This window comes from Artibeus jamaicensis, unplaced genomic scaffold (assembly GCF_021234435.1).
Source record: "Artibeus jamaicensis isolate MK-2021 breed Jamaican fruit bat unplaced genomic scaffold, CSHL_Jam_final scaffold_537, whole genome shotgun sequence".
NCBI classification, from domain to species: domain Eukaryota; kingdom Metazoa; phylum Chordata; class Mammalia; order Chiroptera; family Phyllostomidae; genus Artibeus; species Artibeus jamaicensis.
In genome coordinates, this window is record NW_026522047.1 from 4790015 (window position 1) to 4817942 (window position 27928).

At 48.5% G+C, this 27928-nt stretch overlaps 1 protein-coding gene across 9 annotated transcripts in view; it reads left to right on the forward strand.

Moving 5' to 3' along the window:
- The window catches only part of BLTP1 (bridge-like lipid transfer protein family member 1), a 115456-nt gene that overhangs the window by 73494 nt on the left and 14034 nt on the right, over positions 1-27928 (forward strand). For 4 of the 9 annotated variants that reach the window (XM_037129905.2, XM_053658671.1, XM_053658669.1 and 1 more), the window contains 24 exons: positions 964-1208; positions 1797-1902; positions 2521-2618; positions 3336-3521; positions 4426-4594; positions 5595-5806; positions 7103-7301; positions 7936-7995; positions 9865-10091; positions 11594-11794; positions 11982-12112; positions 13328-13451; positions 15004-15113; positions 15751-15841; positions 16313-16375; positions 18727-18977; positions 19540-19755; positions 21076-21253; positions 21753-21948; positions 23472-23633; positions 24106-24245; positions 25424-25625; positions 26678-26878; positions 27371-27550. In XM_037129905.2, the coding sequence (XP_036985800.2) occupies positions 964-1208; positions 1797-1902; positions 2521-2618; positions 3336-3521; positions 4426-4594; positions 5595-5806; positions 7103-7301; positions 7936-7995; positions 9865-10091; positions 11594-11794; positions 11982-12112; positions 13328-13451; positions 15004-15113; positions 15751-15841; positions 16313-16375; positions 18727-18977; positions 19540-19755; positions 21076-21253; positions 21753-21948; positions 23472-23633; positions 24106-24245; positions 25424-25625; positions 26678-26878; positions 27371-27550 (3948 nt within the window). The remainder of the gene's footprint in view (positions 1-963; positions 1209-1796; positions 1903-2520; positions 2619-3335; positions 3522-4425; positions 4595-5594; positions 5807-7102; positions 7302-7935; positions 7996-9864; positions 10092-11593; positions 11795-11981; positions 12113-13327; positions 13452-15003; positions 15114-15750; positions 15842-16312; positions 16376-18726; positions 18978-19539; positions 19756-21075; positions 21254-21752; positions 21949-23471; positions 23634-24105; positions 24246-25423; positions 25626-26677; positions 26879-27370; positions 27551-27928) is intronic. The other 5 variants (XM_053658670.1, XM_053658674.1, XM_053658672.1 and 2 more) reach the window with 5 other exon arrangements.

Below are 27928 nucleotides of genomic sequence, written 5' to 3' on the forward strand. Positions count from 1 at the left end.
TGCTGTCCCATTCAGTCCCACATCCGTGCCCCGTGTGCGGTTTCCCAGGGTGTGTGTTAGGGCGGCGAGACTGGGGGAAATGCACCCTCCCTTCCCCGAGGAGAGCGGGCCTTGGCGCCAGGCGAGGCGTGAGTTCCCGCTGCCCCGTGTCCTCACCACACGCCTACATTTCTGCTTGCCTGGCAGCTGTGGCACGGTGTCCCCTGTGGTTTGCGTCCTACTGCAGGCATTACTCATGAGCCTGTGGTTTTGAGTGTGACTTCTTACACGGAGTTCCTACTGACGGTTCTTGTTTGCCCGCTGCCCGTTTTACTGTGGAGTCCTTTGTGTTTTTCTTGGCTCGTAGGAACTCTTGATGTGTTTTGTTAACCCTTTATGTTAACTCTGTGACGTTGTGTGTGTAACGTACACTGTCACCCGGCCAGAGGCTCATCATTTCACTCTGGGTTGTCGTTCGGTCAGCTGGTGTACCATTGTCGAGCTGCTGGTACACAGGACGCTCAGCAGAGACGGGGTTGGCTGGAGAGCAGCATGTGTGTGCACAGGACATGGCGTGTGGCAGTTGGCGATAGATCCTGGTTCTAGTGCAGCGTCTGCTGCTTCTTAATGCACTTTTGTTGCACTTCACTTATTTGTTGTATCTCTTCTGCAATGAGAGAAATTGTTCCTCTGTCTCCCCTCTATGAAATGAAGATCATTGGTAAGTGTTTCTCTGTCACCCGACACCATGTTGGGCCCTGGAAGCTACGTGAATACTTCTTTCAGGCTCGATGATACTGACTGACTTTCCATAGCACCCACAGACGTTTTTAAAGATATAAGCAAATTTAAAATACCCTTTCCAAGTCTCTCAACACAGGTTTTGGGATATGCATACATTTTTCTTGGGCACCACTTTTGAACAGAGTGAGGAACACATGTGAACGAGCTTCTGAGCGAAGAAGTGTTTCTCCCTTCTCACAGGTGCACAGACCAGGTTTACGTTTGAGCTGCCAAATCACAGACTGCGTTTCACCTCCAAAGTCTCTGCCACGGACATGTCGACTATCCCCCCCTCCGCCAGCCTGAACCTGCCCCCCGTGACCATGTCCGGGAAGTACGTGATGGAGGAGCACGACAGCTGCTCAGACCAGGTGTGGAGCATCGACGAGCTGCCCACCAAGCAGGGCTACTACCTGCAGGGGAACTACCTGCGCTGCGTGGCGGAGGTGAGCTCCCCTGGTCACCTTCTCACTCTGCGCGATGAGACGTCTTCAAGCTTCGGGTGCACCAAAACCTGTGGTGACCCAGCTTTAAAGGCAAATCGTTAAATCAGTCGTTCTGCAGAAATCTGTACCAAATCTGGTGTGGGTTATTGAAACATGTTTGATTTCATTATTTCTTACATTGGGTTTCACATCCATCTCTGCAACATTTTCATGGTGCATTTTATTATGGTGGTGTTGACTCATTGCTCTAACAATATGGCAGTGGTCATTAAAGATAAATATTACTCTAGACAAAATTTCAGTTTCAAAATTAACAGGTTGCATAATTAAAGTATAATTTTTATTGTTTTCAAATGGTTTCTTATACCTCATTGGCTACTGTTATTTTTTTTAAATCAGGGGACTGGCCCATAATAAGTCAGTAATGTATTGGGAAATCTGAATATTTTTACCCCTTCTTCAGGGTATTGATTTCAAAGAGAATGTGGATAATCGGCTCCAGAATTTGGGATTACTTTTGTGGGCAAGACCCGCACCCAAACCCTCCAGTCATCAGAGTTAACCTTGAGCTCCACTCCTGTTTGCCAGGTTGGTTCTTTCGAACATAATCTCACAACCGACCTTCTGAACCACTTGGTGTTCGTGCAGAAAGTGTTCATGAAGGAAGTCAACGAAGTGATACAGAAAGTCTCTGGTGAGCCGACCCGTCCCCACCCACACGGGACACAGGGCAGTGGGCGGCCCTCCCTGTGGGTTGCGTGGGGCCTGGAGCCTGAGGGAGGAGCACTGGGCCCGGCATCTGGGTGTGACCGTGCGGACTTCCTGCAGACCAGGTGTGCCTGCTCTGGCTTCGCCGCCTGCAGGTGCCTGTGCTGCTTACTTCGGTCACGTGGGATGTACACATCCATGGGTTTTAAAACAAAGCAAAATCTGCTGGGTTTTCTCCACCTCAATTTTTTCTTTTGTTCTTTCATGTGTGGCACATCTAAATACAAACAACAAAGTTCCTGCAAAGTTCACACTTTTGATAAAGAAATTAGTTTACATTTTTTGCTTCAGATAAATTTTCTGAGATGTAAAGTCACGTTTGGTTTACTCACACAGGCAATGTTTCAATTTAGTCCTTGTGAGATGTTTTAAACAGTGTCTGTGTACACGGCATCGTCCCTGCCTCCGTGAGCCTGACCTGATCCAGAGCTTGGGTGAATGATCCGTGAAAACGAAGAAGTGTTGACAGGGTTTCCAGTGCACAGCACAGTGACATTCCTTTACAGAAGTTTCCCCTGACCCTCGGTTATTTCACCTCGTCCAGGTGGGGAGCAGCCGATTCCTCTGTGGAACGAGCACGAGGGCACAGCGGATGGGGACAAGCCCAAGATCCTCCTCTATTCCCTCAACCTGCAGTTCAAGGTGACACGTGGGGGCTGACGCTGCCCTTGGGGGTGTCTTTCCCATGAATCGCACGCTCATTGCAGGAAACGCAGGCGACGTGTAAACGTGCCAGATAGAAAACAGAAGTGCCCAGTGTCCACTCACAGAGAAGCTTAGCAAGTGTTCGAATGTGCCGTAGGACCGTGCTCTGTGTGCGGAGGCTTTTGCAGCGCAAGTTTCTGCAGTTGAAAAGCCTTGGGTGCTTTCTAAGCAGGACATTCAGATCAGCCTTATCTTCTCGAACTGCTGTACTGTATACATACGTTTATAACAGTTTACTCCCTTTGGGTAACATTTTATTTCTTAAATAGTTGTTTTCATAAATTGCAAGAACTATTTTGTACATTTGTCTGATTCATAGTAGTATCTGAATAGAAAACCTTCATATTTCTGATATTGAAGACATCAGTGTTCTTAAAAATAAAAATTATTTAAATCAAATAGGTATTTAATTATAATGTATTTAACCCATAAACAGTCTACATTTTAAATACAAAATACTGAAATGAAATTTAATAGCTAAAAAGTCCCTACTAATGAGAGATCAGAGACTATTGGCAGTTTGATCAGTTTATCAGACATCCCGTACATGTCTTAAAGCACTCTATCTATTTATCACGTTCTGGAAGGTTTCACTGGGGTGGGCGGCGCTATTGCTTCAAGGCTCTCGTTTCCTTCCAACCCTGCATCCGCCAGGGCATTCAAGTCACGGCCACAACTCCGTCGATGCGAGCGGTGAGGTTCGAAACCGGCCTGATTGAACTGGAGCTCTCAAACCGGCTCCAAACCAAAGCATCTCCAGGAAGCAGCAGCTACCTGAAACTGTTCGGCAAATGCCAGGTGGATTTGAATCTGGCATTGGGACAGATTGTCAAACACCAGGTGAGTGCAGAGTGTGCTGATGTCAGTGCTGTGGCTTTGAACTTGTGCACATCAGGTTTAACTACTTCAAGTATTACTATATTTATGAAAATATTTCATTTATGCTAACATTTCTGATTGGAAATTGTAATGAAAACTTATTTATGAAGGCCATTACAGTCTTACCTTGGTATTTCATCCAGTACTTTTATGGTCTATCTCTAGAGTTTAGCACAAATACAATCACAGGAAACTTAAGCCAGTATCTTCTTAAATGTTTGCTTATCTTCTCTTTATTTCAGTAAATGTTATTTTTATTTCAATGCTTTGTGCTAATAACATTGGTTATTAGCTACATGATGGTATTAGCAAGTTTTGAATACCATGTCTTTTTATGTATAGACACACACACACATAGATCAGACTCTTTTATAAAAATTAATATTAACAGCTCATGGGTTTATTTTGTTTTATTGTTGGAAATCCTGTAGATTTTAGCCTTTTCCCTTCTGTGAGTTGAAAAACTGATTAAATGAATATCACAGTTTCACAGTTGAATGTCTCTATTAAAGAATATGTGGTGGGAATAAATGAACAAAAATTTTTTGTTATCTCTAGAAAAATAATTTGTTCAAATAAAAATATTTTGAGAGGAGTATCTAATTATCTTAAAACATTTACTACTTTGCCATTTAAAATATGTACCACACTCTAGGTTTTATATGAACTTGATGTTTGACTTTGTAGTTACTTCTTAAAAACCCATTCATACTGTATATGAATTTCAGGTGTTTGTGGTATAGAATATTGGGGAAAATGTACTATAGTTATTTTGGTACACAAAACCATAAAGTTGTTTAAAAACTTTTAGTTTCTTTTATTAAAACATTTTTTATTGCTTGCTTCTCTTGAACTTTTAATTTAGGTCTATGAGGAAGCTGGTTCTGATTTTCATCAAGTTGCCTATTTTAAAACCAGAATCGGACTAAGAAATGCCCTCCGAGAAGAGATCAGTGGGTCTTCAGACAGGGAAGCTGTGCTCATCACCTTGAACAGGCCGATCGTGTACGCACAGCCTGTGGCCTTCGACCGAGGTGAGGTCGGTCAGTCACCTGCAGTCCCCAGTGAGAATGCTGGAGGAGACAGCTCGCTGTCCCCTGAAGCTGCGGTGTGGGTATTGCAGGAGGTTCTTGCTTATTCCCTTCAAGTTTTAGAATCATTTTACTTTGTGAAATTATTTGCTAAGATTTTTGGTCTGGCTAGCCAGTGCACTCATTTGTTCGGTAGTGTCTTTACTGGCTTATTCTCTAACAGTTACTGTTTTTTTGGTCTAGAAGTGCAGTCTGAAGTCTCCTGTTCTCCCTGGACTCTCAGTTTGGTGGGTGGAGCTGGGTGGACTTGGGGGCGTTAGAGATCAGGTGCTAGGTCCTCAGAGGGTCTCTCCTCGTCCTGTACTGTTTAGAGGGACACCAGTTCTTCATATTGGACTTGGACCTAGGAGTTCACCAGGGAGACAGGAAGCGAAAGCAGCTCTCCCCTGCCTCCACACCCCCGACCTGGAACAGCCCCTGGCGTGGGCTGCCAGAACCAAGTCTGTGTCTGTCAAATGGGGGAGCGTGATGAAGAGGGCGTACGAGCACAGAGGTCCAAGGAAATGCAGCGGCAGCTTTCACAGAGGACGATGATGGGGACTGAGGCTGAACAGAGAGAGAGGGCCTAATCAGTGCATACTGGGTCAATGTTTTGGAAGTGTGTTTCAGAAGTAACAGAGAGCCATGCAGGGAGCCACTGAAGATTGGGCTGGTGGAGGGCGTGGGCTGCTGACGAGGTCTCTTGGTTGGGAAACTGCCGTTGGTGGTGTTACGGGTGACGTTTTATTTTGCTGAGTCAGTGAGTGGACCTGGACTGCTTTCCGCTTCCGTTTTTTCATTTGTCGAGTGGACGACATCCTCTAGCTTCTTTCCCGTTCCGATGCTCCAGTTTCCTGGGAGTAACTATCAATCTGTGGGAGTTGCAGCTGCGGAGGTTTGCTTGCCGTCCAGCTGTACAGTTTTGACCAAAACTGCATTTCTGCCCTGCCTTCATCATCACCAGCTGTGCTGTTTTGGCTGAACTACAAGGCTGCCTATGACAACTGGAACGAACAGCGGATGGCTCTGCATAAGGACATCCACGTGGCTACGAAGGAGGTGGTGGATATGCTGCCTGGAATCCAGCAGACCTCTGCCCAGGCCTTCGGGACGCTCTTCCTGCAGCTCACCGTCAATGATCTGGGGATTTGCCTGCCAATCACAACCGCGGCACAGGTACAGAAGGAGCCCGGCAGTTCTGCTGCCGTTTCCAGGGCTGTGGTGCACCACAGTGCATTTGCTAGGAGAACCATTTCTAGTCTCAGCCTAGTAAACAGCAAGTATGATTGAACTTCCCCAGTGAATCTTCATTCATTCGAACCCCCTGAGATCGGTCTCTGATGGCTCTGCTGGGCCTCTGGACAGGGATGACATTGACACCGTTTCACAGCTCCTCATTTGACCTTGACCACTAAGCATCTTAGTTTTCAGAATCTTTTTATTGTTCTTGTTTGTAAGCAAAGAAGGCTTTGGCACACACTTGTTAATAAAATAGAAACAAAAGAACATTTAACAGTAGTAGTTAATAACATTTACTAATCTCATCTTAAATAGGGTGGGAAATTTCAAAGTGCTTTTAAACTGATATTTAATGGTGATGAGAATTCCAAGTTATGTGTGTACCTGGATAAAGCAAGATTTTTTTCTTTAGCCCTGGCTGGTGTGGCTCAGTGGATTGAGTACGAGCCTGTAAACCAGACAGTTGCCAGTTTGAGTCCTAGTCAGGGCACATGCCTGGGTTGTGGGCCATGTCTCCAGCAGGAGGCGCTGGAGAGGCAACCACACATTGATGTTTTTCTTCCTTTCTTTCTCCCTCCCTTCCCCTCTAAAAGTAAATAAGTTTTTAAAGAAAAAATTTAAAAAATAGAATTTTTTTTCATAATTTGGGACCACTTCTCAGAAATACATATTTGCACACTCATGTGCCTGAGAGAGAAAAAGGCTGTTAAACCCTGTCAGACCAAGAAGTTGCAATTACAGCTAGAGGAGATGCCTATATTTTACTGTTATGATTTATCTTAAAGAGCCTTTAAGCAGTTACTGAGTCAATTTGCCCTTCAGTACTTTGTTTGGACGCACTCTGGGTGGAGCAGTGGCAGCATGTGACGCATTTGGGCATCAGGTTGAATGGCAGTGCTTTCGTGGCATGTGGTTTGGACAGGTCTCTGGGGACCACTCACAGCAAGGCTGGTGATGCGAGTGAAGGTGAATGCTCCTCACAATGAAATCAGAAGCTCAAGTTAGAAGAATAGACAATTAGCTTTTTGCAAGTTTACTTAAAAACAATACATGGAAATGCATTTCACTTGAGCAAGCTAATTTTTAGAAGTAGGCATCTTTTTCAGCTGGTTTTTAATGTAGCTTTCTGGGCTTGACCTTTGATGGGTTTCTGTTCTCATGAACCCTCCAAGAATCTCCAAATGTAAAACGCTGTCACCTTTTGTCTCACTGCTTCTCTGATGCATCTGGCAGTCCAACCACGCTGGCGACCTTGACGCCGGCTCTGCCTTGGTGCTGACCATCGAGAGCACCCTCATCACAGCCTGCTCCTCGGAGTCCCTGGTCAGCAAAGGGCACTTCAAAAACTTCTGTATCCGCTTCGCTGACGGCTTTGAGACGTCGTGGGACGACTGGAAGCCAGAAGTCCGTGGGGACCTCGTGATGAATGCCTGTGAGTGTCATTTGTTTTCTGTGCGCAGGGTAGGCTTTTGAAAAATTAAAAAACGAAAACAAGAAACCACTACCTAATGTCTCCATTCGTTAAAGTAAAGGATGTTCAGGTATAGGAATATTATTGGACTTTGTAAAATGAGGGCTATTTCTATTTCAAAACATCGAAACACGTTTGTGGAAAACTGCAGCTTTCTGCAGTGTCAGTGAGTGAACCACAAAGCCATTCTTGTTGATGGCGCAGCCCTCAAAGGTTCACTCACTGCCTGATCTTCCCTACGTTGATTTACAAGTGATCAGGTAAGGCTCCTGTTCTGGGGGGTCTTGAGAGAAAGTGTGAAATGCAGTTCCTCACGTAACATAGAAGAGACTTGAGCAGCGGGGTCAGCTGGGCACAGTCGCTCTGGCGAGGATGCCATGGGCAGAAGGTAGAAGGCACAGCTGCAGCTAAACACCTGCAGTTATGGGGTAGAACACCAGAGATGGGGGAGAAGTACCACGAGTTGGGAGGCTGAGTCCTAGAGAAGCTTGTGGTCCTGGTTATGTTAGGTGATCTTCTTGGGGGAGAAGTTTCAGGACAGCGTTTGACCTCCAGTGCACTCTCGTTGCCAACCGTTTTGGGTGCTTGTGTGCAGGTGTGGTTCCCGACGGCACCTACGAAGTGTGCTCCCGGACTGCAGGACAAGCAGCGGCCGGTAGGCACACGTTTGCTACTACTCCTGCCCCCTGTGTCAGGGGCAACCCTGCCTCCGTGTGTGTTCTCTGCCCGTACAGTGACGGGGGAGGGGACCTTTGAACTGACTCTGGTGTTCCCCAAATTTCACACGTGTGCACTGATCACCGGCATGTTCCTATTTAACAATTGTGAATCAGACGTCTGCTCAGTGCGAGACAGACCGCACATGTTTAGGGAAGACAAAGATAAGTAAGGTGTACTATAAATAAGGTGTACTTTCTGCTCTATAAATTTAAGCTGTAATAATGAGGCTAAGGCTCTGCAGCATAATTAGATGATAGTATTGCGAAGTACAATGAAACACAAAGTTCCAATTGCTATTGACAGTTACAGGAGGGAGAGAGCATTTCCAAATTTGGAAGGATACTAGGATCAGAGCCAGCTTCATGGCAGAACAAGTATTTAAATAGCAGTTCACTGCCCTGGCTGGTGTAGCTCAGTGGATTGAGCAGGGGCCTGCGAACCAGAGTATCGAGGTTCGATTCCCAGTCAGGGCACATGCCTGGGTTGCGGGCCAGTTCCCAGGAGGGGACACAGGAGAGGCAACCACACATTGATATTTCTCTCCCTCTCTTTCCCTCTAAAAATTAATAAATAAAATCTTTAAATAGCAGTTAACAGATGGGTAGAATAGCAGTTTCTGAAGCAAAACTGGGAGGGGCAGGTCGCAAAAAACTGAGGCAGAGAGTGTCAGCGGTTGTGACTGCAAAATGTGTGTCAGTAGTGTTGTCCAAACTAGCGGGAACACAGTGACGTGGAAAACAAGTTTGGGAAAAGCTGAAATCCCAAAATAAGGACTTGGAACTTGGTTAGCACAGCCAGAAAGCCACTGAATCCCGAGCAGGAGAGCATTGGTGGCAGCGTCAAAGGGACACTGTCAGGAACCAGGGAGGAGGAAACTCCAGCAAACCAGGCCAGAGACAACCAGAGCCGTCATTGGCCGTCCAACTGGGGTGACAGCACAGTGCGCGTGCCCCTTACCTGGCCTGGCACAGAACCAGGGCGCGCTGGACGGAGATGCCGGCGGAGGGCTCTTAAGTGCTGCAGGCAGGGGAGCTGACTGACGTCCGCAGGCTTCTTTCCCTCTGGTCACCACCTCCTGTGCTCACCAAGACTGGCCTCTGTGCCTGTGTTGAGTCATGTCCCCGAGCAGCAGGGTGACAGGCCCCGCTGTCGGGACTGGAAAGGTCAGAACATGTCCAGAGTAAAGTCAGAAGGAAAGGTCAAGACTGAGGTGAACTCGAGTTTTGAGAGAGGGTTCCCACCAAAATCTTTGTCAGGACTTTTGTATACAACAAGCCACTGAAACGAGCTTAACCAAAAGGGGGAGCGTTTGAAGGATATTTGCAGACCACAGGCAGACATGGGGGTGGCTGCTTTGGTGAAGAGGAGGAACTGGGGCCTCGCAGAGTCCCCCCCGGAGGGACTGGGATGAGACCCTGCATCAGCAGGGCTCGGCAGCTCCCGTTTTCCCCCTTGGGGAGCTTCATTCACCCCAGAGGTCCCCAGGCCCCCGACAGGCCCCCGACACAGGAAGACTGAGCTCTCCAGCCCAGGGCATGGGTCTTGCTTCCCAGCACAGACCCTCAGTGGACTGGCAATTTGATTACTCTGCCTAGTGACAGGGGGACACAGCCACAGGTGCTGAGCCTTGGGGCAGGATGAGGGACAGGGAGTCCCAGCCCCAGGAGCAGCTGCTGCTGCCTGGAGGCAGCCTTGGGGCACCCTGGACAGTCGGGCCATGGTGCTGGGGCCCTGCTCCGTGGGCCTCTGTCCATTTGACCCCTGAAATGTAGAATTTTTAAAATGCGACTTCTCTGTGCAACAGAGAGCAGTAGTGCCGGAACCTGGACCCTCAACGTGCTGTGGAAAATGTGTGGGATTGACGTGCACATGGACCCCAACATCGGCAAGCGGCTGAACGCCCTGGGCAACACCCTGACCACGCTGACCGGTGAGGAGGACGTGGACGACATTGCTGACCTGAACTCCGTGAGCATCGGCGACCTGTCGGACGAGGGTGAAGTGGACACTGTGTCTCCCACTGTCCACACTGTACGTAATCTTGCTCTTAGACGTGTTTCCACCAGAGACGGGGACGCTATCAACTCAGTGTTATTTATTATAGTGTAGTTGCTAATTGTGCAGGGAGGAAGGGCGTGGTAGTTCCTGTGTTCACAGTTCATAGTATTGTTTCCAGTGCCATAATATGAGGGGAGACCTGAAAAATACCGGAGTTAGCTTCTGGAGGCCCCTTTAGCACAGGCTTCTCCTGCTAGGGGAGTGTTCTGGGAGCCTATCTGTGCCAGTGGACCAGCCGGCGGTGGTGGTAGAGGCTGTGTTTGGCTTCAGTGAAATTTTTTTTGGTGACTCTTTCATCGTGGTCACCCACTTCACGATGGGCGGTTTACGAGCGTACCTGCCCACACCGCGCTGAGTGTGCAGCAGTTTCTGACCAAAACCAGCGTGACCCCCATGCCCCACCCTCCCTATTCACCCAGTCTCATCCCAAGCGACTCTTTTTCTCCATTCGGATGAGAAAAGTCCTCAAAGGGAAACGTCTTGCCCATGTGGAAGAGCTGAAACGAAAAACAGCAGAAGCATTAAAAGGCACCGAAATCGGTGCGTGCAAATGTTTGGAGCAGCGGGAAAACCATCTCAGTAGGGGCGTTGCATCCGACGGGGAGCACTCCGAAGGGGACGGGAGTTTAAACATGTGAGGACGAACACGCAATTCTTAAATAAATATATTCCAGGGTTTTTCATACTGTCCCCTTTCATACTGTCTTTTAATTGAGTTCTCTCATAATAATGTCTGTCCACCAACTTGTGCCTTAACCTGCAGGTGACGTGGTGACATTCGAAGTGCTGCAAATCCGTAAAACGGAAAGTGCCTTAGTGGTTTCCTCGGGCTGGGAGCAGGGCCGGTGGGAGGGGCCCGGGAGAGACTGCTGGCAGTTGCGAGGCTTCCTTTGTGCTCCATGAAAACGTTCTGGGCTGATTGTGCTGAGGGTCGTATAGCTTTGTGAGTGTGTAAAGCCCACTGAGTTGTATGATTGACATGGGCGCATTCTACGGCATGTAAATTATGTCTAAGTAAAGACGTTAGAAAATGAAACTCAAAAGCAGAGTACATGCCCACAAAATATAGGCATTTAAAAATATGTATTTCGTCCTGGCTGGTGTAGCTCAGTGGATTGAGCGCAGGCCTGCGAACCAAAGGATTACGGTTCGATTCCCAGTCAGGGCACATGCCTGGGTTGCAGGCCAGTTCCCAGCAAGGGATGCACAAGAGGTAACTATACACTGAGAATTCTCTCCTTCCCTTTCCCTCTAAAGGTAAATAAATAAAATCTTTAAAAAATATATGTATTTCCATTGATACTGTACATTTTATAGTATCAAGTTTTTCCATAGTTAGAAAGACAGTTACTCTGCTTTATTCTGGTTATTGATTATTAAAAAATCTTAAGGTACCTTTTAACTATTGCATGATGAAATAGTTTTGTTCTGGGAAGGACATCTTTGAAAAATTAACGCTCCTGTTTGTCGTTCAGAGTTCAGATGGAAGCCCCGTCAGTGGGGACGGCCACAAGCTCACCTTTGGGCAGCGACTCGTAAACCACCTGCTAGGCCTGACGCCCCCCCAGCAGCGCCATTCTGTCCCTGCAGAGTATCTGTGCGACCCTGGGCCATGGGTCTCCCCTCAGTCTAGCCAGGCCCATGTGCAAGTGTGCAGAGCTCACTCGTGGGGAAACGTAGGTGCCGACGAAGTAGACTCCCGTGAAAGCCAAGGGCTGCCAATCACTGGAGAATTCCAATCACCCTGCCTACTGTAGCTGCCTCTGATTCTTGCATGCATCTTGATTTGGGTCACGTCTGAGATAGGGTAGATTTGCCGGGTGACCAGAGGACGGCCCTGACAGACAGGCCTTGATTTTTCAGGAAGCTGTCGAGTATCGAAGACAAGGCGCACCTTGCAGCCAGCCGGGAGACCTGCGGGGCAGGAAGCTGATGAAGCGAATCGTGGACATCAGGGAGCTGAACGAGCAGGCCAAGGTCATAGATGACCTGAAGTATGTGCCACTGTGTTTCGTGGAGCACACGGCTCCCCGGCGACAGAGCCCTCGGGTCTTGAGTGGGGGGAGGCTGGGCGTGCGTGGAGGAGACGGGCAAGGCCACCGCTGGCCGCTGGCCGAGGGCGCGCATCCCGCAGGGACACGGCTGAGCCTGAGGTCCTGGCCTCGTGCCGCCACAGTTCCTCGTTTCCCAGCAGCGTGTGACTGGCTTCCTGACCCACACACGAGCCTCCACACGTGCATGGCCGCTTACACGTACCTTCACGTGCGAGTGTGAATCCACTTGTCTTTGGTGACGTCAGTAGTTCAGGAATCGACATTTTTGACAGGGAAACAAGTTGAGGATTTCTCGGCATGTGCCTTTGACATGTCATCCCAGTTCACTGTCCCCAGCATTTCTGCAGGGTTAGGTGGCATCGTGCAAGCTCTGCAGTTGAGAAAGCTGGCTGGGGGGGATAAAGAATTAGAGTGTGAACCTCTGCAGCCTGAATTCAGTGTCTGCTTGTGGGCCTGCCTGAGCTAGCCCTTCTCCAGCACTGAGGTGGGCGCGGGGCGGACCGGGGGAGGGGTGTGTGGCCAGTTTGTTCTCTGCGTCTCCTGTCTGCTGCTAAGTAGCATTTTCTCTGTAGGGTTCTTCTCAGCAGACTTGAAAGTTTACTTTTCCAGAGACGATCAACATGCCTCATATTTTCTGATCTTCCAACATCTCTACCTGTGGTTATTTTGAATTCAAGGACTTTACATAAACATACATGTTTTTTACAGTGAAAGGGGTTGCCTGAAAGCTTGTCTGAAAATTAATTATGATACTGTGATTCACATTTTCCTGTTGACTTACATTACAGTTTGAGTTTTGTTCTTGGGTGGAAAAACTGACTTGAAGCAGATGCATGCTTCCTCCCTAAAACCTTCCTGAGGCTTACACTGTGCAGGTAGGACGTGCCTGCCCCTCCGCAGAGCAGTGCGTGGCTCTCACAGAGGGTCGGGAGGCAGCACGGGAGTGAGTGCCGACCGCCTCCTGAAACCTCCTGAAACCTCGGAGCCGGCCTTGCACCGTTTGCCGGTTTGAGTCTTAACTTCCTAGAGGGTTGTGGCTTGTTCGTACGTAATCTTTGATGTTCTGAAAAGTGGAAGAATTAAGAAGGAGCAAGTAAAAATCAGCTTTACTTTTTAACTTCTTTATATTAATTGCCGTATTTGTTTTGCATCCAGAAAATTAGGTGCCAGTGAAGGAACCATAAACCAGGAAATTCAGCGTTACCAGCAGTTAGAATCTGTTGCCGTGAATGATATTCGAAGAGACGTTCGCAAGAAATTACGGAGGTCCAGCATGCGAGTGAGTCAGCGCCTCCCGAGTAGGCTTTTTCTTTTTTGCTTCCTGAACCTTACGATGGCACGTACACTGTTCTCTCTCCCCTCCACTGCTGGTGACAATACCAGCTAGTCTGTGCACCTCACTCTGGCTGCACGCCAGGCACTGTTTAGAGCACTCTGTGAGTGTGACGGCCCAGGAAGTCCTTACGGCAGCCCTGTGAGGAGCTCGTGTCCTTCCCCGGTTAAAGGATGAGGAAACGGAGACATGGGAGGGGGGTCACATGACCACGGTTACACACCAGCAGTCCCCACGGCGCCGAGATGCAGACCCACAAACTGCCCTCAGCCAGGGGCTCAGTCTGCCTTTCGTGACCTCGCCCTTTCTTTTCAGTCCGGACCTCAGATGGGAACTCTCTTGTGTCCCTTCTACCCCGTCCCATTCCTTACGGCTCACTGCACCGTTCAGAGATTGATTCCCGCTTTACCGTATGTGTGTTTAGCTGCCCGTAGTAGTGTTTTAGTCTCTTAAAGAGCAAGTTGTTTGTCTTTGACCCCACTACCCACCACATTTTCTGGACTTTGCTCTGGTTGCCGAACAATTCAAATAAATATCTAGCTATGCTACATGCAGTAGAAAAAAAACCCTAAAACTTATTTGAGTGGAAGTAGATTGCTTTGGGTCTTGTGAGTGGAAAACTCACTTTTTAAGAAAAGATAAACAACAGAACCCTCCATTTCTTCGTCCCGGAAGAGGGTGCTGGGAGGCGCCCCCGTACACGCACACCGACCGAGGCAGCGCTGCTGGGTCAGAGCGGGGTGGGACGGGCCCAGCAGTGTTGGGCCTGAGCCCTCTTCCTGTGCCCCCCGAGTCTCAGACAACCTAGTCTGAGTGTCGCTCTGAGTCACTGATTTCAGTCAAGTGTAAGGTCCCATTTGAGTTATTCTCCACTGGCTTCTAGTGTTAATAAATGCATAACCCTGTACACAGCATAATTAAAGTAATGCTTGTGTAGTGTGTGTGGTCGCTCACACTCAGTAATGACTGAAAAACAAAACTAGGCAGGGAGGGTCGGGGGAAACCCGACGAGCGAAAACCTGTGTCCCTAACGCAGGCCTCCCTCGGCTTCCCCCCGAGTGTCCGGCGAGTCCCCCTGCGCCACACGCCTCCGCCGTGTACATCCCTTTGCGCTCCGCCCTCTGCTCCGTGTTTGGAGGCCCGGAGAGCGCTCCAGCCGCCGCTGCCTTCCCCTGCCGCCGTGGGGGCCTGTCCCAGCTGCCTGTGGTGGGACCCGAGGGGCCTGGGGCTCTTCTCCTCCTTCCTCGTAATTCTCAGCTCCTCTTCAGTCGTCTCCTCTCTTCCCACCTTCTCTCTGTGATGCTCACCCCGCTCCCGTCTTTCTCTCGGGCCAGCTGGTGGCTACTGTGTTTGCTGTACCCTCTCTCAGCAGACACGGGGGCCAAAGCGCAGCTGGCCAACGCTTCACTTCCACCTGCCTGCTTGTTCCTGACCTGGGGCGGCCGCCGGCTGGTTCACAGTGGCTTACACTCACCCTGTTTCTCCCCCACTCCATTAGGCTGCTTCCCTGAAGGATAAGTGGGGTTTGGGCTACAAACCCAGCTACAGCCGGTCGAAGACCGTCTCTGCTTCTGGGAGGCCGCCTCTGAAGCGGACGGAGAGGGCCAGGTAATGTGCAGTCCAGCCAGCCAGCCGGGCCACCTGCGGCCCGAGCAAGGCCCACTGCTCGTGTGTGGTGTGCTGAGGGTGGGAGCCACGTACTCGTGAAAGCCAGAGCAGACCTAGTGTTTCACACACCAGCAGTTTGTGACTCCTGGGCACTGTCAGATGGAGTCCAGTGAAGACGTTCATTCCTGAAAAGCCACTGTCATCGCGTGCTTTTCAGGAACGAAGGACATCACTTCTTAGGCAGGTTTACGTGTGAAGTTGCGGACTGTCCAAAGAATGGAAAAAGGGCCGGTTAGTAGCTGCTGCTCCAAGTGTGTCATTTTAGAAAGTGTGTGATTTCACACACGTTTAGCATGTGACTTTACATATTGAAGGAAAATGCTGGTTTACTAATAAATGAGCACTATAAAGTAAAAATTGTTAATTCTTTTTTAGAACATTTTATGTCAATGAAACATTCAATGTTTTCTTATGAGATTCTTAAAGTTAAGAAATGCTGTACTAAAAGTTCAGTCTTTGGTTATGGTAAACATTTAGAAATAGACCGCAGTGTCTTAAATCAGACTCTGATGAAGTCCAGGGTCTTTTTAAAAACAGGAGTGCTGATGTTTTATAACTCCACATTTATTTCACTCAGTTCTCGAGCAGGAGACCCTGAGGAGCTCCCGGAAATCCGTGTGGACGCAGCATCTCCTGGGCCCCGAGTGACGTTCAACATCCAAGACACAGTAAGCGAGGCTTTCTGTGTTAGATGCATGGGGCCAAGGGACCACACAGCTGTGACGGCTCTGAGATTTCAGAGCTCGAGTCCTGCCTGCGGCTGGGTGGGGGCTGTGACGGCCCAAGCAGCGGAGCGTCCATTGGGAGAGCAGGGCGCCGCCCGGCGGCGTTGTGCGGAGAGTGAAGACCCCGCTGCTCGCTCAGGTTTCCTGGGGCATTTCTCCTCCTGCTGCAGAGCCGCACCAAGCTAGGGCTTGTGCGCAGGTGCGACGTGGAGTGGTCCTGCGTTTGTGCGTTTCAGTACTTTGCACTGCAGTGTAAAATACGTCCAGACGAGAGCAGAAGCCAGAAGGAAGCAGGTCGGCTTCGAAGCTGCAGTCTAATTTAATAGCATCTTAAAAAAGTTTGTTTTGTTTTTTGTATTTGTTTATTTGAAATCATTTTTTGTGAGTTTTTATACATTTTCTTATTATTTTAAGTTGAAAAAAACAGTGTGGGCAAGCACACCAGAGTCCAGCTGTCCCGGGGAAGGGTACTTTCAGGTACTTTTTAAGAACAATGTAAATTCTGCTTTTAAACTAATTAACCATCTTGAAAAATCTTCTTTCTCAATGTCTTCCTCACATTTCATACTAAACTCAGACCTCAGAAATATTTTAGATAAAGGTTTAAGATTTTTTGAGTTACAGAGCTCTTGCATAAGTATACTTTAGCTTTATACTTCTTCATAGTTTAATGCTATTTAATCTTCACAATTAAAAGGATAAATCAACTCAACCAAATTGTAAACCAAAAAATGCAATTTTATTGGTTATTTGCTAATCCCTAATACAAAATGAGTATTTTCTTTTAAAAAAGGTAGATAACTGGTTCAAATTAAAATCAAACCTATCACAGAACAACAAATTAATCATTGAATGTTATTTCTTTTGAGTCACTAGCATAAAAAATGTATAAAAACTTCACCTAGAAAATTATTCTCATTTTTAAAACAGTATGGAAAATATGCTAGTCATAATTTGTAAGTCAAAATAATGTTTATATGAGCCAGATATTTTCTCTAAATAAGTCAGAAAAGTACAATTGAATTTTAAAAATGCACCTTACATACTACTCATATAAACCTTTGTCTAGATGTTGTCAAGCGACTTTTAGAACTTGGCACTTCTTCCACATGTGCCTGGCATTCCTTCTCTTTTATGCTCCTTTATGCTACACTCTCAATGTACAGGGTCCAGCACAAGTAACACCCCTGTTTTATTACAGAATCTTTTACCACAAAATCATAAGCATGTAATTCTGTAACAGGACAGTATTGCACTTAAGCACATTATGACATTTTAGGTGAAATGTTCAAATTAAAACGACAACTTACTGCATCCATATCACTACCCTGCCAACCACACTCAAGCAGGCAGTGGTACTTCTGCTGAACCCTGTATTTCCCATAGCTGCCCTGAAATTTAGTCAAACTGAATTTTTAAAAATATATGCGGCTTTAAAAAAAAAGATTTTACTTATTTATTTTTAGGGAGAGGAGAAGGGAAGGAGAAAGAGAGGGAGAGAAACATCAGTGTGTGGTTGCCTCTTGCGCACCCCACACTGGGGACCTGGCCCACAACCCAGACATATGCCCTGCCTGGAATCGAACAAAAACCCTTTGGCTCGCAGGTCAGCACTCAGTCCACTGGGCCACACCAGCCAGGGATGAATTTTGTTTGAAAACTACTAGATTATAATACAATGAGCTTGATAAACCTATCCTTTTTCTAAAAATGGACTTGGAAATAAATCATTTACAGTGAATAGGGTGGAATCTACCAGCTAAGTTTTTTTAATGGATATAATTGACATATAACATTGTATTAGTTTCAGCTGTATAGCATAATGATTCAATATGTGTGTATACTGGGAATGATTGAGTGATTCCTAAATGCATTAACATTTGAACTGAGTCAAGTCCTACTTTTATATAACAATGTATGCTGTTAATAAAAATAGTATATAAAATTATAAACTACAAAAGAGATCATTAGGCATGGTTAAATAAAAAATGAATATAAAACGGATATTTATCTATATAAATTCTCACCATAGTTTTAAAAATTGAAGATGCTTTGACAAGTAAAATTTGATTTACTTTATTTACTAAATAACATGTATCTTATCAAAAGTAAAGAAAAGGTGAATCCTGCAAATGTTTGAAGTTTTGAATTAGGAAATTAGAACTTCACTAGGTGTCAAATAGGAGCCGCAGCAAAGAATCGCTCCCCCTGCACATCGCACTGGACAGAGGCCCACAGCTCCCGAAGGGCCTCGGGCAGCTCTCAGAACTGGGAGTGCGAAGCAGCTCGCGGGCAGCCCCGCGTTTCTGTCGCCCCCTTCAATGCAGTGGCCACGGGTTGCAGTCCTCAGTGCCACGGTGTTTATGCGAACTGTTCACCCTCACGTGTAGGGTTCTTAAGTTTGAGCCATTGACCTGCTCATTCATGAAGCTCTTTGCTGTCCCCAGCCGTCCGGCAGCGTGCTCGGGGCGCCCTCCTTGCTGCTGACGCCCTCCCAGCCTCCGACTGCAGCGGGCCCTTGTTTCCCTCTCTCTCCGCAGCATGTTTAACTTGCGCTTCCTACTGATTACCACGATGGCACATGCTTATTAAGTGTCACTCTAGTGTTTCCTCTGTCGGTGGTGTGACTTTCTGTGGTTCGACCTTCCGCTTCCTTCCTTGCTGTGCCAATGCATACGATCGTAAAGCTGACCTTTCTTTCCAAAAAAGTTCAGAGTGAGGAAATTTGCCTCTGGGACAATTTTTAAATGCTTAAACATCTGTCTTTTTTTTTTAATTGAGAAGTTCATGATTTGAACCTGATTCCAGTTTCCCCTTTTTACGATCAGTTTCCGGAGGAGACAGAACTGGATCTTCTGTCAGTCACCATCGACGGCCCCTCTCATTACTCACCCAGCAGCGAAGGGTCCTGCTCCGTGTTCCGTTCCCCCCGTGTGCCGGGCTTGTCCCCAGGCGCCGCCTTCCAGCCTGAAGATGGCCGGCGAGATGACAGTTTGTCTTCTACGAGCGAAGATTCCGAGAAGGATGAAAAGGATGAAGATCATGAGAAGGAAAGGTTTTATATCTACAGGAAACCCTCGTGAGTAGCCTTTTTGTTTTAAGATCCTCGGGTGACATCTCTGAATCTAGGGTGACTGAGCTTAAAGCATTGCGTGTAGCTGTTTGCAGAAAACAGCTGTTCACATGCCTAATGGAGCGAGATGGGGACACGTGCCCGTGGTGTACTGGTGCAATGCGGCTCCATAGGGCGTTGTTTTTTTCCCTCCTCCTGTGCTTCTGCCCCTAATACAGTCGCAGAAGATTCACAGCATTTGCAAAATGTTGTCTCCTCCCAAATGCGGGGTGTGGTGCCCACACTCCTCTGCAGCTGCCCCCCCCGCCCCAGGTGGAGACTGCGCCCGTGTCCTCAGTGCACGGGCGGTGCACAGTCATAGCTCTCAACACATGGGTGTGGAATGAGACGTGACTCCGTTACACTTAGGAGAAGCTTCAGTTAGTGCGAGCTGGTTGAGTATTTTGTGTGAACCTATGAAATAGTGCAGTCTACTTACAGACTGTGGTTTGCACAGCACATTGGAGGGTAGTTTGTCCAAACTTTTCCCGCTTTGCTCTGATGTGGTGACCAGCTGTTCTCTCCATAGACATACATCTCGTAAGAAGGCCACGGGCTTCGCTGCTGTCCACCAGCTGTTCACAGAGCGCTGGCCCACGGCACCTGTCAACCGGAGCCTCAGTGGCACAACCTCAGAGAGGAACATCGACTTTGAACTAGACATACGGGTGGAAATTGACAGTGGAAAGTGCGTGCTGCACCCGACCACCCTCCTACAAGAGCATGACGACATCAGCTTGAGGAGGTGAGCGAGCGCCTGGACGAGGGTGCATGTAGTCTTGCCCGGTGGAAGCGCCGTTGGTGCAGTGCACCCTGCAGCAGCACGGGTGTGGAGAGTGGCGCGGTCGTACCTCGGTGTCCGAGTGGTGCTTGTGCGGCACGCTTTGTTTAGACAGGTGTGTCATGTTTTTTGGCAACTAGAAGTGGGTGTCTAACTTAGATTCTAGGAAATTCTTTAATTAAAACAGTTGCATCTCTGGGTTCCCCTCAGACCAGTGTGAATCTCTCCGTTGGCCCCCCTCTCAGAGCACACTCTGTTTTAGAGAGCAGTGCCACCTCGGGAGCTTCTGGCTGCTGAGCGTTGCTGGTTACTGTGACGGACTCACTGGGAAATGGGGTGGCGGGGCTGCTTGCACACAGGGGCCTCCGTGTGCTGGGTGTCGTCCTGGCACACCTGCGGCTTCACTGTCTGCTCTCATCAGTAGCAGCTGGTGCCATGAGCAGGCTGGATGTTAGGTTATCTTCCTGTCACACTGTTGGTTCACTTTTCTTTCCCAATGTGGAAGAGAATAAGAAGATCATAGTTGGGTGGGTGGTGGGAGTGCAGATGGAACCAGAGGGTGAGGCTCGCAGACCTTGAAGCTGGGAGACCAGCGGTGGGCTCCGACCCCACGTGTTCCCTTCTCCTGTGTTCGTGATGTTCTGTGAGAAAGGTCTTTAACTAGTTTGTCTGCCAGAGGAGGCTCTTCTCTTTTTTTAGCCCTCACCCAAGGTCATGTCCATTGGTCCTAGAGGGGAGGGAGGGAGGGAGAGAGGTGTGAGAGCAAGGAGGCAAACGTCGACCAGTTGCCTCTCGAATGCCCCAACCCAGGATCAGACCTATGACCTCTGGGTTTATGGGTCGGTGCTCCAAGCAACTGAACCACACCAGCAAGGGTCCCAAGGAGGCTTTTATGAAATCACAAGATAAAAATGAAATTCTTACAAAGGTAGTAGTGATGGTGAAAAGAGACCATTTGTTTTGGGTCGAACCCCGATAAACCACAGTAACTCGCTGGTGCCACTGTTTTCACCTCTGTAACGGGCAGCAGCACTCAGTTCAGTGTCTGTGCCCAGTGGGCCAGGCACGAGCCCAGGTGAGAGGAAAGGTCTCGGACTGCAGGGCAGAACCGGCGCCAGTGTGAGGGTCTGCGGTTTAGCCAGACACCCCAAAAAGCTTTCCCTTCTCAACCTCATCGTTGAGGGATGGCATTCCACTAACTGTGTAAGTGACAGTTTGATTTTAACAAAAAGAAGAGAGAGGAATGTCATCGTTTAGAAAGATAAAACACTTTTCTGTTTCTAGGAGCTATGACAGAAGTTCTAGGAGTTTAGATCAAGATTCTCCTTCAAAAAAGAAGTTTCAAACTAATTATGCTTCTACGACTCACTTAATGACAAGCAAGAAGGTGCCGTCGTCCCTGCAGACCAAGCCGAGTGACTTGGAGACCACGGTCTTCTACATCCCTGGCGTGGACGTGAAGGTGCAGGCCTGGGGGCCCAGGGCGTGGGGTCACGTCCCGGGGGTCCGCGTCTGCTCTCTCTCGCCGGTTATGTGGAAGTGGGATGTCCGAGCGGCTCGCTAACGTGTGAGCCTCCTCATGGCACATTGTCACTGCTCCAGGATGGCTTTTGCCACAAAGTTTGAGCAGAAAGTTTATTTTATTTTTTATACATTGACAGTTAGAACATGTTTACTAAGCCTTGCATAGTACAATGCTATTAAACAACTAGTTTTTGGATTCTAGAATTGTGGAATCCTAGAATGTTGAGCTAGAAATAACTTTAAATACCATCAGGGCAACCTTTTCAAGTTTGAAGAGGCGAGAAAGCGAAGAAGCGCCAGGGTCCCAGAGCTACCCTGTGAGCACGGGGCCTGGCTCCTCGGGTGCCGGACGCCTGCCCTCCTTCCACACCTCTCCTACATCTCCTCTCTCTCACTGGCGTGGTTTTGGCTTTGAAAGGCTTTTCTTCCCAATGCAGCTGCATTACAATTCCAAGACGCTGAAGACCGAGTCGCCCAACGCCTCCAGAGGGTCATCCCTGCCAAGAACACTCTCGAAAGAGTCCAAGCTGTCCGGTATGAGAGATAGTGCCGCCTCTCCTCCTCCTCTGCCCTGCACTGTCCAGAGCAAGACTAACACCTTACTTCCTCCCCAGCCCCCACCTCCGCCCTCAGGTACTGATGGAAACATGCCCGGCTTTTCCTTTCTCTCACGACTTACTGTTTGGTCATCGTCTGCTTGCTCTGTTGAGACTTTCAGACTCACAGGTTTAAGAGAAGAGGAAATAGACTTCATAATGGCTGTACAGGATTCACAGATGGGAGTATGAGCTAGCTACTCTGGCCTGTTTTTCAAACTGATACTACCTTAGAATATCAGTTGTTAAAATAAACTTAGTATGGTAAACACTTAGTTTTTTTGATTCCACATATTTAGAAAAAGCTCTGCAGTTCCAATTTGGAAGCGATGATCTAGATGGAAACATCAGACTTATACAAGACAGGGTGCATTAGTGTGACCGCATTTGTTATCCATTACTGCACAACAGATCGTCCAAAACCGGGCAGCTTATAACCTCAGACCCAGCTTTCGTAGATCACGAACTCAGGAGCAGTGTGGCTGGGTTCATCTGACCTCACTGTCCTTTACAGAGCCTCTGCCAAGCTTGGGCGAGGCCTGTGTCACCTGAATGCATGCCTGGGGCACATGGCTGCGAGCTGTGTCCTGCCCCCTCAGGCCTCTCCTTTGGACTGGGGAGTCCCTCAGAAGGAGTCCCTGGCTGAAGGGACTTACCTTGTATGGCTCAGCCTCAGAAGTCACGCATCATCCCATCCACAGTGCCTGTTGGTCCTGCAGCCCAGCCCTGATCAGAGTTGTCGGGGGGGGAGCCACTCCCAGATGTGGATGCCAGACCAGGACATCAGAGGCTGTTCTGGAGCCTGGGTACCACACTGTGTGAACAGTGCCCTGCCCACATTGAATTTCCAAGAGGGAATGGCAGAGTGGACAGTCATCATCTGAAACGGTTTCGTTTGGGAGATGGAACTTGATGTATAAATCTTTTAAAGTAACCTGTGATCATGATAATAATGCTAATCTTTTCATATAATTTTCAGTTGACAAGGCACATCTAACATCTGTGCCCACTAAGTGCAGAACAGGCATTATTATTCCCACTTGATACACGAGGGAAGTTAAAGCTCACAGAAGTTGAATTTACTTCCTAGGTTTACAAAACTGGTATGTGTTGTTACAGTCAGCATCCTAAGGCAAAGTTAGCCAGGCCTGAGGCAGCCGCGGAACTCACCCTGCTGACTCAGGAATACTGGGTTAGGTGGAAGGAGAGGCACAGCCCACGCAGGGATGCGTTGCGGACGTGTGGGTGCTAAGAAGAGCAAGAACAGAGAGAAGCCTGAAAATAATGGCATTTTTCTTCACTTGCCACTAAAGATTGTCAAAGTTCTCTGTATTGAAAACCTAACCAAAATTCATGAGCTAGAGCAAGTAGGAATACCTCATTATCTATGTCTTTAGTCACCTCTGTGTTCTGATGTTAACGTTTCGTGTCTGTCTGCCCACGGTCCTTATACATTCTTGTACGGTTTTAGTCATGTCAATAGACTGCCGTGAAATTTTGAGGTCTCAGGAAGTCGCCATCTGTTGTGTTAAGCTCGCCCCACGTCTGTCATTGTTCTAGCCAAGGGAAAAGGAAGTGGAGGAGTGAAGACGGCCAAGCTGTATGCCTGGGTCGCCCTCCAGTCACTGCCGGAAGAGATGGTCATCAGCCCCTGCCTGTTGGACTTCCTGGAAAAGGCTCTGGAGACGATCCCCATCACCCCCATTGAGAGGAATTACACAGGTGAGCGCCTCCTTCCAGCTCGCCCATCGTGCACATTTTGGGGCTCTAGGACTTAGAAGGATTTTGCGATTATCTACTATTACATAACACATAATTTCAGCATTATCTGCTATTACATAACATATTCAGTGATAACATAAAAAAATTATAGCGCTGAGAAAGAACTTGAGGGGTCAGCTAGTCCTCATTTATAAGTAAACAGACCAGGTCCTGGTGAGCATGGGGGGTTCCGCACGGCCACAGTGAGCTCAGGACGGTCCCCTCCTGAGGTCCTGAGGCGTCTCTTCGATGGGCAGTCCTTGAGGGCAGAGGCATCGCTGCTGCTGCGTTTGGTGCCACAGTGGGGGATGGGCTTGGGGACCGGAGCGCGGCTCCAGGGGCCGCAGAAGCAAGGGTGGCAGCGTGCTCACAGCCCCGAGTGCGGGGCTGGCCCTGGTCCCGATGGCCAGGCTGAAACCGGACCTTCCAACAGCAGTCAGCTCCCAGGATGAGGACATGGGGCACTTTGAGATCCCGGAGCCCATGGAGGAGTCGGCAGTGTCGCTGGTGTCGTCCTCCACGTCCGCGTGCTCCTCCTTCCCCGTGGACGTCGTGGTGTATGTGCGCGTGCAGGTGGGCCCCGCGCCCCCTCGGTCCAAGGGGCGGTCTTTCCCGAGGTCCTCTGGCTTCTCCCACCTGGTCCTCTGGCTTCTCCCACCTGGTCCTCTGGCTTCTCCCACCTGGTCCTCTGGCTTCTCCCACCTGGTCCTCTGGCTTCTCCCACCTGGTCCTCTGGCTTCTCCCACCTGGTCCTCTGGCTTCTCCCACCTGGTCCTCTGGCTTCTCCCACCTGGTCCTCTGCGTTCACGTTGTCTTTCCCGGGGCTCACAGACCTTTGGATGCACTGTGGCTGCAAGGCACCCAGCACCTCAGGGAAGCACCTGTGCAGTTTCATGTATGTGCTTTTCTGCCAAGGAGGGTTTTCAAAATTTAGATTTCAGGCCTGTGTGGCAAAAATAAAAATACGTGAGTTAAAATCCCACTTAAGCATGAACATCTTTTGCAGGGCGGCCTGTGTATCTCTTGCCCTGCTGCCTGCGGCAAAGGGAGAGGGCAGTTGAGACAAAGTCGCAGCAGTGCCTCTGAGAGTTTGCTACGGGTCATGTGATTGTTCTTTGTTCTTTCCCTCTAAGATGCAGCCCCATCAGTAGGCCCTTGGGAGTAAAGTTGGCATCCGATTGAGGCCATTTAGTAAGAGGATTTGAAAACTGCTCACTGGTAAACTTGAGGGTTTCGCTCACCCTCAGTTGGAATCGTGCCCTCCATCTCCAGAATAGAAGATACGGTAGCGGTCGGTCCCCTGCGCAAGCTGCTCTCTGCAGCGGCCGTTTGGCCAGAACTTCCTCCTGGTGCTTTGCGTAGCTTTCCAGGGTCTCCTGAAAACTAATGGCTGAGCACTTGAGAGTTTATGGAACTTTTTTCAATGCAAGTCTTTTAAAATTTTAGCATAAGGGAAAGGACTTCCTAGACTTGATTATGAACAAGGGTCTTTAATGATCTAAATACCTAAATATTTATCACTCAGAAAAGACTCCTCAAATACTTAGATGTTTAAAAGTGATCCCGTTATGTTAATACATTGCTGGATGCCCCATGGGTCTGTTTGCAAAAGCTAGTACATTAAACACAGAGTCCTTCTGTGTGTCGGACAGCCAGAACCTGTGGCCTGAAAGGGAAATGTAATTTTTGGAATCTGGTTGAATGTGTCTAACCTGGAGCCTTTTCCTCCCTTTTGGCTGTCTGCACCACAGCCCTCTCAGATCAAGTTCAGCTGCTTGCCAGTGTCCAGAGTGGAATGCATGCTGAAGCTGCCATCCCTGGACTTGGTGTTCTCCTCAAACCGGGGAGAGCTGGAGACTTTAGGGACCACATATCCGGCCGAGACTGTGTCCCCTGGAAGCAGTGCCTCCCAGGGTGGGGCAAAGGCCTCTGCAGGCAAGACAGGAGCCCCAGGTAAAGCTCCCTTCCTCTGTCCCATCTGTGCAGAGCCAAGGGCTACTTGACACTCTGCGTGGGTGGCCTCGTGTTGTTTGTGCTGACAGCGTGTTGGGGGTTAGCCCATCCACCCATGGAAAGTTTGGCCACTGGGAACACTTGGTCTCTAAGAAAGAGGATTCATAACTTTCTGCATTTTGAGGGGGGCTTATCAGTGGGAGTTCTTTTATTTTTTCCATTTATATTCAGTGTTATTTTGTATTAGTTTCAGATATACAGCACAGCGGTTAGTCAATCACATACTACTTTTACAAAGCGATTCCAGTATTTTGAGTGCCCACCTGGACTCACACATGGTTGTTACATGTTACCGTGTTCCCTAAGTGACTATTCTGTAACTACTGGTCTGCATGTCTCAATTCCTACACTTTTCACCCAGGCCCCCAACACCCCCCCTTCTGGCAACCATCAGTCTGTTCTCTGTGTCCGTGAGTCTGTTTCAATTTTGTTTGTTTATTTTGTTCATTAGACTCTACGTGTAAGTGAAATCACATGGTACTTGCCTTTCTCTGAGTGAGTGACTTCACTGAGCATTATCCCTTCTATGTCCGTGCTGCTGTCGCAGATGGTACAGCTTTGTGCATTCCTGTGCCTCTCTCTCACGGTCCCCATTGTCTCCTGCTGGAGTGCAGGCTCCCGCTGTTTGACTCGGGCTTGTGTGCAGTCTGTCCAGTCTGTCCCCCGCCCATTGCCTAGACCCCCACTGTTCTGCGACTCCCCTTTGGCTGACTTCCGGTGGCGCAGGGGGAGACAAAACAGGAAGCGGGGGAGCTGGTCGCTCACACGCACACATGGCTCTGTCCGAGTGTGCAACCCTGGTTTACCCAGTAAATTAATTGGAAAATACATCTAAGACATCATTTTGTTTTCAAGGATTTAAAGCTATGGATGAGTTTATGGTTGAGTGTTTCTAGTTTATTTTCCAGTCACGCTGGGCTCCTGAGACTGTTGGTGACAGGCTTTGGTTTCCTGCAGCTTATAGAGGTTTCTGGTGTCTGTGTCGGCTGCAGGTTCATCGGGCCTGGGCAGCCCTCTCGGCCGAAGCCGGCACAGCAGCAGCCAGTCGGATCTGACCACGTCCAGCAGCAGCTCCTCGGGGCTGAGCTTCACGGCCTGCATGTCCGACTTCTCACTCTACGTGTTCCACCCGTACGGGGCCGGGAAGCAGAAGACTGCCGTCTCTGGCCTCACGGCCGGGTCGGGGGCGCTAGGTACACCTGGCACACTCGCCTCTTCCTCACGTGACGGCCCTGTCCAGGCTTTGATCTTTTCAGAGTGCGTGATGCCTTTCATAATGGGCGTAGACCAAGACCAGAAACTTAAACATTTTTCCTCTTGGTAATATCTACCTTGTCTCTACAGATAAGTAAAAATGTGCAATAAATAGGCAAGGTAGATTAATTATACAAGAATTTTAAAACTCCTAACATTTTACAAGTGATATGCACAGCACAATTCCTTTGGATATAGGTTTAAAGTGTGTGCACCGTGTTCACTAATTTACAGTGAGACTGTGGCCAGTGTCACTGTTATTGCTTGACTCTCACGGGCGCTCTGAGCTGCAGGGTCACCACTGCAGGTGCGCGTTAGGCGGTTACATGGGGCTCTTACCTCACTGACGCGAGTTCACTTGGTGCTCACTTCCAGGGGTCGGGATAATGTTGTGGAACTACAGTAGGTGGTTGTGTGTGTGTGTTTTAAAGGGAATGTGGATGAAGAACCCACTTCCGTCACCGGTCGGAAGGACTCCCTGAGCATAAACCTCGAGTTTGTAAAAGTGAGTTTATCTCGGATACGGCGATCAGGAGGCACCTCGTTTTTTGAAAGTCAGTCTGTAAACAAGTCTGCGAGCAAAATGGACACCACGCTCATAAATATATCTGGTATGCAGTTTTATAGTTTTTTAATTTAAATATTGTTTCCCAGAATTAAACAAGGGCCTCCTTTTAACAGTGTTCGGGTATTAAATGCACCTATCACTAGGCTCTTAGTGGGGAAGGGGGGGGAGGAGCAGCGGTGCCGCCCGCAGCATGTGCTCACCCGTGCGAGGATTGTGGTTTCCAGGAGAACACAGAGAAAGGTCACCTGGGGGCTGGGACACCCCTCACTGAACCGCCCAAAACTGCTGCTTTTCTTCTCTACCATTGACTGGTAAAATTTCTAATTTTTTACTTGATTTTCAAATTGCAAATTCATAAAACACTAAGGAGGAATGAGTTAAAGGTGTTGCACACACATTTGACTTTGATTATTGAGAGGGG